Genomic DNA, 12244 nt, shown 5'->3' on the forward strand with positions numbered 1-12244 from the left:
ACAACACAAAATACATTTGCTTAACAGCGTAATGATAAAGCTCCACGTAGAATCACTCTGGGAATGGCAGCGGCCTACACACACGACTTGTCAGCTGGGTTCTCTCTAACACTCTGAGGTCTGGCCCCTTTTTATTTCCCCTGTCTCTCACTGCGAACATAGAACCAGCAATTACCATCTCAGGGAAAAACCCTTACTGCTTCCACTCTCCCCAGACAAACGCTCGACCACGTCCTCGCCTCCACACTCTGCATGTGTGAGCTTAGCACATTATTTAAACCTGTGAATGTGTGAATGTGAAACTGCAGTGTGTAGAATAATTGCAAACAAACAGTTTTGAAATAAGGTTTATTGTAACCGCCATCAAATATATTTGAAAGCAGGAGTTTATTCAAGAGCTTGATGTGAATGGTACTGTATAAAATATATTGTGCCTCTTAAGTACAGGATAATGTAGAGTCAATCGGTCATTCTCATAAAATAAGCCCTATCTGGACCCCAATGGAAATACCTGTAACTGTTTGACTGCACTTAACCGGCTTCATGGCACTTAATGCACGATGAATCAATTAACAGGCCTTGTTGAGTTAAAATGACTTACCGGTAATTATGTTTGAAGAAAGAGGCCACAGAGTGACCTGAAAGACATAAAACTAGCACAGCTATGTGGGAAATTTGTTGCCAGGGACAACAATCATTTAGCACTCATTGAACAGAAACATTTTAATGCCACAACTTTATTAATCCCTGAGTGGCAATTTAGTTTTTGTATATAAAATGAATCAGATGATACAAACACAGAATAATTAAAATGTGTAGATAACTGACTACCAAATAACCAAACATATATTATTGATAAACAACCAATTGTTCAATGATGCATACTATTCTGGTTTACTATTATATTACTTTAATATAATTAAATTACTATTATAATTCTGTATTGTGGCACTGCTAGTGCTGTTTACTTCTTTAGAATAAAGTGCCTGTGTTCTTCCTCATTTATAAGTAGCTTGAATAAAAGCGCCTGATAAAGTAATAAATGTAAATGTACTGAATAAATGCACAGTCCATGCATTAAATTCTATTTTTAGAAAACCATCTGTGAAGCTCCTTAAGACAAGGATATTCTCAACAGAGGTCACACACACACACACACACACACACACACACACACACACACACACACACACACACACACACACACACACACACACACAGTTGTGACTTTGTGACATAATTTGATTTCTCTTATTAAGATATTTTTGTTATGTTATTGTTTTTAAAGCACAATATTATGTGCAAATTCTCAAAGTTGTTTTCACTTTTTAAAAGAAAAGACTTACACATTACAATTTAAAAACAATATTCCATCAATTTGAGAGTAATCTTTTATACAATAAAATAAAAAAGTAAGATTTTAAGTTTGATTAATTTAATTTTATCAAGCATTAAATTTGATGGAATTATTGTTGTGAAAATAATATGCATGCATTTTAAAAGTAGGTTTTATATATATATATAAATATATAGTTTTTAATGTATTTAATGTGTATCTAGTCTGTTATTGCTTTATTTTAATATTTCCTCATCTTTTTTACATGTATTTATGTAATCTTTTGCTAATCATGTTTGTAGCACAGTGAAATCTGGAACTTTTCATTTTAATTATATAATTTTACACTAAAATCATTATTTTATTTTATGAAAACAAAGAAGACAACAGTGTTGAATTTATTTAAACACTCTTTCTTTTGTTTCTTTTATTCAAAAGAATTTAGAATTTGAAAACATTTTCAGTCTTCCAGACTTATTTAAAAAAATTAAAAACAAAAAATAAAATAAAAATTTGAAGGTAAAAATCAGAGAGAAAGTTTAGCAGAAACGGGCCACTTCTATTAAAATGAATGGGAGAAATTGGAACGCTCAACCAAGAAGCTCTGAGCGCCCAACTGCCACCGGATGTAGAAAGGAAGTCCCACCTTACAGATAAAAGAGCCAATCACCTTTTGGATACAGACGTCGCATGTCAATCATCTCGAGAACGCGCATGCGCATTAGCTATTCAAGCCAGGAATATTGCGTGTTTTAACGTAATCTGAGGTAAAGAAGCACAATTGATGATTTCAGTATTATCATGTTTTATTGCTGTTTTGAAATATGTTCTTTGATCGTAATCTTGACCAACAGTCTTTCCCCATTCAAGTAGACAGGAGCTGCACTTGCATGACTGGAAATAGCCTCCCGAGAGCGTTTCAAATATGGCCGACAGTGGACTGACTTGCTATAAAACTTTGGTAAAAATAAAGTATGTTTTATTTTGTTTTACTTTATGCTACAATGCATCATCATTTTCTATACTATGCTAAATGTGTTATTCTAGCAATGGAAACGGAAAAAACAGAAATACAATATGTGGATGTGGAATCATTTTAATAATAATAATAATAATAATAATAATACGAATACGAATAAATAAACAAACAAACAAACAAACAAACAAACAAACAAACAAACAAACAAACAAATACATATATAAATAAATAAACAAAATGTCACTTGACAGAGCGTGCGCCCGCCCTCCAGAGGCTCTCGCGCTTCTCCCGCCTCGCCTGCGCCTTGGACACCGTTGCTAAGGAATACCGTGTACGCGCAAGCAAGTCGGAGGCGCGCAGCTGGAGCGCTGCTGCTCAGTCATGGCGGCGGAGCTGAATTCGGAGTGGCTGTCTCACCTGCCTTCCTCGTGGAGTTACGGCGTGACACGGGACGGACGCGTGTTCTTTATCAAGTAAATATCAGCGGGATGGAAAGTTGGGGCTTCCTACGACTCGAATGGCTCTCTTCGCGTGTGTTTTTTTCACATTTCTCTCCTGTTTTTCTCTCACCCAATAGTGAAGAAGCAAAGAGCACAACCTGGCTGCATCCAGTCACGGGAGAAGCCGTCAGTACGGGACACAGGAAAACTCCAGGTGAAAATGGATTTATCTGCTTTTATGATTTGGAAAACGTCGTTGTATGGAAAATGCGCGAAGAAATACAATCAGTGCAGCCGCGGAACCGCAGATGTGACGCAACGCAACGGACGCAGTGTCAATGGGTTTGCGTTGCGTTACATGCGTACCGCACACCTGGATACAATGACACAGAGTTGCGTTTTAGACGCGTCGCTTGACCATTTCTGACGTGCAGTGTCTTTTTGACAGCTGCCATTTAAGTTGTTCTCTCAGGTTTGACAGCGGGCAAGGAAATATGCATTAATGCATGTCATGCAGTGTATACACACAAGATTATTAATAACTAGGTTTATAAGCATTGCAATCCTTTAACTTTAATATCTTATTATTTATGTATTTAAGGATTTCATTCGAGTTATGAAAGCAATTTCCATGCCTTTCCCTTCCCTAATAATCGAAATGACGGGAGTAGTCCAGATTTACATGTTGATCTGCAGTGCAAAGATGCAAGCATGGGAACACAACAGCACTTGTGGGCACCACTGCAGATCACTGGCATGATGTGCTGCCCACTGCAGCCACATGCCATAAGCAGTCTAGAAAGGTGCTTTTGCATGCAAAACTCATTTTCCTTATGCCTCCTTTTCAGATTTACCAACCGGTTGGGAAGAAGGATATACGTTTGAAGGAGCCCGTTGCTTCATCAAGTGAGTTGGACGCTGGCTTTCGGAGGATATTTCATGTTTGACAGCAGCGGTGGCCTCCACACACACACACACACACACACACACACACACACACACACACACACACACACACACACACACTCATGCCGTTACATTTCCAGAAATGCTTCCACTGGCATGCTGAATGCATACACAACTCAAGCTCTTTCCTACCCTGTGTGAAACAAAGTAATTACCGTTAGGTTGACAGAGCTTGACAGGTCTGTGTGATTTAAAGCGCTGTTGGCTGAACAGGCTCTTCTTGTTGGTTTCCTCCAAGTGAATCATATTAACCCCCTATTTGCACAGCTTCAGTCCAATGCATGTTTGACTTCGTTGTGTGGGAGTGCCTGGATGAGCAAATCTGCTCTGCCCTTGATGTGGTTTTCATCTGCTAATATCCGTTTTCACAGTTTGGTTAGCCACCAAACCTGGAGTTTGCTAGTTCACTAGTTTGAATCCCAGGGCGTGCTGAGTGGCTATAGTCAGGTCTCCCAAGAAACCAAATTGGCCCAGTTGCTAGGGTCGGTAGAGTCACATGGGGTTACCGCCTTGTGGTCGCTATAATGTGGTTCGTTCTTGGTGGACCACGTGGTGAGTTGAGCGTGGATGCCATGGTGGATGGCGTGCAGCCTCCACACGCGCTATGTCTCCGTGGCAATGTGCTCAACAAGATGCGCAGTTTGATGGTCTCAGATGCTGAGGCAGCAGGGATTCGTCCTCCGCCACACGGATTGATGCGAGTTGCTACGTGACCACGAGGACTTAAAAGTGCATTGGGGAATTGGGCATTCCAAATTGAAAACAAAACAAATACTCACTGTTTCAAAGGTATAGCCACAAACCTAACAATATGCGACGTGTTATATTAATTTAGTGTGATAAAATTGCTTCAAGTTAAAGCCAATTTTACCATGGCAACGTAATGGCGTAAACCCTAAAATGATCACAAAACATGGGTTTTAACAGAAAAGTAAAGTATAAAGTAAGTGCTTTATAAAATTATAAGCTTTTTGCCTTTTAAACCCTCCAAAGATTCACCACATTCACTTCCATTGTAAGGGCCTCACTGTAACTTCGATTTTTGCTTTTTTAAAGAAAAGGAGGGACGTGTTGAAAATGTTTTTTTGTGGTAAATGACATTATGCCACAAATGCTGTCTATTGAGCTGAACTTGAACCCAGAATATTTCTTTAACAATGACACCACACAGTATTAATAGAGCAGTATTTCAGTCATTTGCAATTTCTTTGATTTATTGGCATCTCTATTTTGAAAAATGTGAGAATCTTAGGACTGTATCTCAATGGGCAGATTTGTGTTCTTGATGAATCCTTGACTTGTATGAATCTGTAGCTGAAAGCTTTGAGTTGCATTTGACAGAAGAATGTGAGAAATCTTGCAGCAAAGCATGTTTTCTCACTTGTTTTGTCCTCTTTGGTGACTAAAGGAAGTCTGTTGTTTCAAGTGAGCTGAACTTTAATGAATGCAGATGTATGACTGTGAGCAAGCTGGCACTTCTATTTAAAATTCTGTATTTAAGAGATTTAGCACATCTCTTGAGTCCAAAAGGATGATATATAAGGTGTGTAGGCCAGAACAATGTCAAAATTTGCTTTTCAGGAAGTCTGCATGCTGTGTTCTAGAAAAATACACAGATAATGACTTTTATTTAATATTTTCAGTGTTCTAGCAAGCAAATGTTTTAGTCATAGATGACCGTCCTCAGTGCCAAAATTCTGTGTAACAAGGTTATTGATGATATCTTAGCAACTTCACTTGCTAAGTGCAGTTTTGTTCAGTTAAATGTGCACTCAAGTGTTTTTTCATTATATTTTTAGTTTGAAAGAAATGAGTATAACTTTAATCTCATGTATACTTTGGTGTTTATTTGTAGTCCATATTTAGCAACTTTATATCAACTTGCATATTTTTTTAAAAACACTTTTTTAAAAATGACTTTAACTGATGTTGTAGAACAAAGCATCTCTTCAAGTAATATCATGTTACTCTATAGCTCCATTGACAGCGCAACTCTTTCTGCAATGCCTCCCATTTATGCCTCTCTTTCATCCTCTGGATTAAGGAACGACAGTCGTAGACTTCAGTAGCTGTAACCCAAGGCCGAGGAGCACCACTGAGGCATCACTGTCTGTTTTACTCACACTAACACGCCTGGGACACGCTAGCCCATCTCGCGATACCCTCCAGTGACCTAACGCCAACCTCAGTGTCAAGACAAATCCAAGGACTGAGTTATGTGCATCGTCTTTTGCTTGAACGCTTCCTTTTTTCTCATCCCCTCTGATCATATGTAGGCTGCTTTTGCGATCAGTCGCCAAAAAGGTGGAATGAGGATCCCCAGTCAAAGCTAAATTTTTACTGCAGATGTCAATGCTATCATCTTAACTCTGGATTACATTAAGACCACACAACAGAGGCATTTCTTAATAATAACATATTCAAAATCCCCTTTTCTCCCAATTTGGAAAGGTCCTTGTGGTGGCATGGTTACTCGCCTCAATCCAGGTGGTGGAGGACAACTCTTAGTTGCCTCCGCTTCTGAGACAATCAGTGCATTTTATCATGTGGCTTGCTGTGCATGACACCACGGAGACTCCGCATGTGGAGGCTCATGCTTTTCTCTGCGATCCACGCACAAATTACCATATGCCCCCATTGAGAGAGAGAACCACTAATCATGACTACGAGGAGGTTACCCTATGGGACTCTACACGCCCTAGCAACCGGGCCAATTTGGTTTCTTAGGAGAACTGGCTGGAGTCACTCAGCACACCATGGATTCGAACTCGCGACTCAAGGGGTGGTAGTCAGCATCAATACTCGCTGAGTTACTCAGGCCCCTCTTATAATGGTTTTAATCAAACTGTCAGCTTTGGAGGCTCAGAATTTTAAAATATACTTTGTTAGGTACCTGGTCAATGTGGAATCCCAGGAAATGAACAAACAGACTCTGCTGGTAAAAAAGCACTCTCGACAGATCATAAAAAATGCTCCATACCACCTTTAGACCTCAAAAAGACCTCAAAAGAACCATAATCTCCAACAACAAATGGCAAACTGAATGTGATCAATGCACAAAAAACAAACTACATAAAATCAACCCTGTAGTGGGAAAAAGACAGATATGTTACCTGAGTAATCGCTGGGACCAGATCATTCACACCCTTTGCTGAATAGGACATTTCAGACTCACACATACGTTTTTAATATCAGACGAAGATCCACCGTTATGCACCTCATGCCAATGTACACTGTCTCTGAAACATATTTTATTCAATTGTGCTGGTTTTATTTCTTTTAGGATTTGTTTTTACACAGCAAACACTTTTGAAGAGATTTTTTAACTAAATCAACCCTGAATCAGTTTTAGAATTTTTATTGAAAATACATTTAGAAACCGTATATAGTGTTTTTAATATTGTACCCAGAAATTTATTTTAGCTTGTTTTTCAACATGAAAATAGCCATAGAAGCTGGCATGGTGTTATTACAAATTCACTCACTCTCGTCCCCTCTGTGGAATACCGTACTGTACTGTGCTTGCCCACTTAGGGCTGGGATGCAAAAAATATGTTGACGCAAAATATGCGCGTCGATTCGTCGGACCCAAAACAAAGATGGCGGCGCCGGCGAATAGTAGCAACTTGAGTGGCTCCTCAGACTATCAGAAGTGCAAGGCGGCATGCACTCGTTCCTTTAAAGTATGGGAATTATTTAATTTAAAAGGAAACAATTCCGTGATATGTCGTCTTTGCAAAATGGAGATGGCCTTCCATTCTAGCACCATGGCAATGCACCAGCACCTGAAGAGGCGCCACCCGGGAGCAGCTGCAGATGACAGAGCACCGTAAGTTTTTTTCAACTCCCCACTTTGCACTCGATGTTGGAGTAGGCTATAATACGTTGTCGACACCTAAAGTTTTCAGCTATAGCTATTAATAATGCGCGTATAGCTATGAATGTCGTGAAAAATACATAGAGGACACTGACAACGCGCTGACAGACAGGACCAAGCAGGTAAAATTTAATAAAGTCTCAATTTTCAAATTTGGTCGTTCAAAGAAAATTAAACCATAAATAGGCCTACTATTTTATGGCTCTTTAATGTGTCGTGACAGATTGCCTCCGTTAAAGCTGCTCGTGAACCGATCATCTTTTCCTTGGTTAATTTATAGCATCAAATAGGCTAAACATGAATGTAGCCTACATCAGAAGGACTGTTGTTTTAACCGCGGAAAGATGTCAGTACGGTAGCCTACAATCCATTATTCAAATTCAAATCCACCGACGTTAATCTTCTCTCTCCTGACTACTTTGTCGGACAAAAATGGCGTATTATGATTGATTGATCAGATCGCCTGTCAATCAAACTCCTGGCAAATGTTTTTTTTTACATTTTATACACCCCCACCCCCGATGAAACCGGTATTACCGGTGTTGTCACAAGTCGATTAATCGAATCGGACTGAAAAAAAAAATGAATCGTTAGATTAATCGATGCATCGAAAAAATAAATCGCTAGATTAATCGTTTAAAAAATAATCGTTTATCCCAGCCCTATGCCCACTGTACTTGCCCACTGTACGTACAGATTCCTTGGACTCTTCTATGGCTGTGCTGTTGATACCTAAAGGCCCACACCTAAAGGCCAGTAACATGTTTGAGGTGGGGAAAAGGTCAAAGGTTGCACTGGACATCACAGCAGTTAAAAGGCTGTTCTTGTTGCATGGCTTGCCTAAGACATCTTTTCCATTTTAGCTTTGCTTGGCAGCTGTTACAGCATCTTGGAAACACTGCAAAATAAACAGCTCATGCAGCAGCTTATATTGGTCAATAGTTTACGCCTACTGTCTAAAAGTCTTCAGATTGGGCAACATGTCAAGATGCGAAGAATGAGTCCCCTCTCGTCTTGTTCATGCCTTGTGTTATATTAAGGGTGAATGCAGTGAAATAATACACTCAAGTCATGCATCCAAAGTAGGGATGCACTGATCCAATACCTGGATCGGTATCGGCTCCGATACTGATGCTTTTAGACAGATCGAGTATTGTTCTGACAAGCTCGATTCAAATCCGATACTGTGCTAGTTGTGTTAGTTACTGTCAAGCTCCAAAAATTTGATAAAATAACAATTAAAACACTGTTAAAGTAGTTCATATGACTTGTGCATTTTATTCAAAGCCACTTGAAGACATGTGAAAGCTCTGTGAATCAAAAAAGACTGTATTTCATAAGTCAGATATATAGTATGCGCAGCACCAGCACGTTATTTTACACACACACACTCACGGCTATTTTTAGCCTTCAGAGCGATCCACAATATTTGAGCACTACTCAAGAACAACTTCTCAGATGCTCAATAGTTCGGTTCACTTATAATTTGCATTTACACACAGACACATATGTGACTTCCTGGAAATTTTAGAATGTCAAAATAAAAGCGTGAGGGTTTAAAAAGTGCTTAATTTAAAAATATTACCGTTTTATTTCAAATGTATAGTCAATAATATTAATAAAAAATGTATTATTATTTTTATTATTGTCATCATTAGTATTTGTTTACAATTTATAAGAATATTTAAATTGAATGGGTTCCAAAAAATAACTGTGTGAATGAAAATTGGACTGATGTCTTACAACTAAATTGAACAAAAGAGATCTGAATCATTTAAAGTCCAGATGTTAGTTTAAATATTTTGTTTTTGGGGGGTAAGAAAAAAAAAAAGGCAAAAATAAAACGCTGGTTTCTTTTCTACTGAAGACCTGAAGACTGGTATTACTGTTAATTTTGCTGCTTCATTATCCAGTAAACTAGTTAATAATAAAGTGTTTCTTAATAAGCTATACATTTATATTGACATGTATTAGAGGTTTGTGTTTCTTTACTTATTAAAGAGCACCCCCAATTAGTTTCACACAATAATGTAAAGATATTCTAAACTGATTTAGCAAAAAAAACAATGGTATCGGATCGGAAGAGAAAAAGTGGTATCAGTGCATCCCTAATCCAAACAGCATCAGAGGTCACTTACAGTGTGGATTGCGACTGAATGGAATAAACATGTACTTGTTTTTAGAGATGCAATTTTTTGGGACAATTTTTTTCTGGGGCAATTCAGACTGCAGTGGATAGTAAATGGAGTGTTGTGTTAGACGCAAAGTTGCAAAATTGTTATGTGGCTCCTTCCACGTTTTGCGGCAGTTCCAAGGTGACAACGTCCACTGTGTGTGGCTAAAAGTGAGTTCAATTTTGTCCCAAAAAGATTAGTTACATTTACATTTTTGCATTTGGCAGACGGTTTTATCCAAAGCGACTTACAGAGCCCTTATTACAGGGACAATCCCCCTGGAGCAACCTGGAGTTAAGTGCCTTGCTCAAGGACACAATGGTGGTGGCTGTGGGGATCAAACCAGCAACCTTCTGATTACCAGCTACTACTAGTTGTCCCAAGTTTGTAGTTGGCATTAAAGGCTTAGATGCTCGGTAGGTATAGTGATGTAATTCGATGAGACCATGTTGGAAAATTATGGAAATTCAGCTAGTTGATTAAAATTTCACTAGGTGATTTTCAAAAATGTGTTGTTTTGTACATGGTAGGTATGTGCGTGTGAAACGCAAACAAAAGGAAGGCATGGATAGGTATACAATAAAAACACTCCAGTACAGGTGTTTTCACATTGGCTACGTGTCCTTCAAATGCTTCTGAATGAATTGCCTCAAATGGTCCTTGCATATTTACACTGAACTCGCCATCGTTGTGTGAGCGTTTCCTGGTTTCCACTGCAAGGGTAACATGAGATTCAGCGGTTTTAGGACAGTTAAGTGGGTCAATGGATGGGTGAATTGGGGCCACTGTGATGAAATGCTTCCTAATTCTTCCAATGACTGTTGAACTAAGTGAGGGCCCACATCCCTCCCTATATCTCGCTCTCGCACTCTCTCTCACACTCCCTCTGTGGTTAAATATACAAACATGCATTGTTGTGTTACTGTGGCGGTAAAAATCCTCAGCACTTTAGGGGGTGATATAGTCATTAAACAGTTCTTGTTATTATTCTGGTAAGTTGCTATATATATATATTGACAAAGAATTTTCCTGAGCAGGAAAGATTTTCCCAACTTTTGGTCCACCATGACAGTAGATGGCTTAAAAGTGAAAACCCACTATAAAAGCAGACAGTTCACACTAATGACCGCTATAGCACCCCCCGCAGCAGCGCCGAGAATGTATCGTGTATTATCGTTATGAATTGTGGTTTGACACATTTTGGAAAAACAAAGCATGAGGCCACGTCCACACTAATCCGTTTTCAGTTTCTCAACATGGTCATTTCCCAAAAGATTTCTTATTATTTGGAGGGGGATTTCACCACATAAGTAATAGAAAGGTGAGGCATAAAGTGTGAAAAGCCAACATAGTGCATTCATTTCACTACATTTATTTTACTTTCAAATTTAAACGTATACGTGTGAACATAACCAAAATCGACCTGGCATAGCTTGAAGCATCTGTATTGACATACTTCCTTTTGGCTTTAAGAATTGAAAAATAGTGCTAAGTCTGACTATCTATGGAGTATCTGACTACACCAAAATGTTGCTTCCTAGTAAGAAGTAACTTATTTTACTTTCGGCTTCATAATATGCTCTTTTTGACTGCTGTCATCTCATAAATAAACCCACTTAGCCTGAAAGAGAACTAAAGAGAAACACAGCTTGCGTGGAATCTTAAATCATGGATGGATGTTGATTTGGGCTTCAGGTAGGTTTGGAACAATTCCCTTGGGTTTTAGCATTTAGCTAAGTGACAGCTTCGGTTCAGATGCCAGTGGGGCGTGTTATTCAGCTGTTAGACATTTAATACTGGGTTTAGATGATTTATGTGAGTGAGCAGCTAAATGAATGGGTAGAAGACGGCTTTGGAGATGATTGAGAGCTCATTAATTCATAGTCAGTAGCCGGATGCTCTCCGCAGACATGAAGGATGGCTTTCTTGAGGGATTTTGCTGACACCAAGTCTTCTGGCATTGACCACCATGCACAACTTGATTCATGCATGGAGAGTCGCTTAGAGAAGGTCAGGATAGACTCGTTGGGAACCCTTGTTTTTTTTTTGTCCTGTGTTGACGTATTTCCTATTGAAACCGGACATATCCACAGTTCCCGAGCAACCACTGGGCAGTGCCATTATGATTCTAATTGTCTGTTTTGTATTTCTGGTCATGAGACGCCAAGTAAAATCTGCCAAAACGAGCGAATCAGAGAAGAACAACAACCATAATTTCAGGCTCAACTTGTGCCATTGTTGGCTATCATAACAACTCAATGAAACTTATTTCTGACCATCACTTCATATCATTTTCACACTCAGGTGAGGCACTGTCTATAAAAAATAAAAACGGTCATCTCGACAATGTGAAGTATCGGCGTGCTTTTTTGTTAATTTACCATAATTACATTACCCACTAAGAATATACGCTGATGCAAGTGAAAACACTGGAGACTGAAAACAGTCGAATCGTGGAACACTTCGGTGTTC

At 39.0% G+C, this 12244-nt stretch overlaps 1 protein-coding gene across 17 annotated transcripts in view; it reads left to right on the plus strand.

The window, feature by feature from the left end:
* Positions 1-2674: 2674 nt before the first annotated feature.
* LOC127638729 (pleckstrin homology domain-containing family A member 5-like) overlaps positions 2675-12244 on the plus strand; it is a 178852-nt gene continuing 169282 nt past the window's right edge. For all 17 annotated transcript variants that reach the window (XM_052120402.1, XM_052120406.1, XM_052120410.1 and 14 more), the window contains exons 1-3: positions 2675-2788; positions 2893-2969; positions 3604-3661. In XM_052120402.1, the coding sequence (XP_051976362.1) occupies positions 2697-2788; positions 2893-2969; positions 3604-3661 (227 nt within the window). In that variant the 5' untranslated portion in view covers positions 2675-2696. The remainder of the gene's footprint in view (positions 2789-2892; positions 2970-3603; positions 3662-12244) is intronic.

This window comes from Xyrauchen texanus, chromosome 47, assembly GCF_025860055.1.
Source record: "Xyrauchen texanus isolate HMW12.3.18 chromosome 47, RBS_HiC_50CHRs, whole genome shotgun sequence".
In the NCBI taxonomy this organism is placed as follows: Eukaryota; Metazoa; Chordata; class Actinopteri; order Cypriniformes; family Catostomidae; genus Xyrauchen; species Xyrauchen texanus.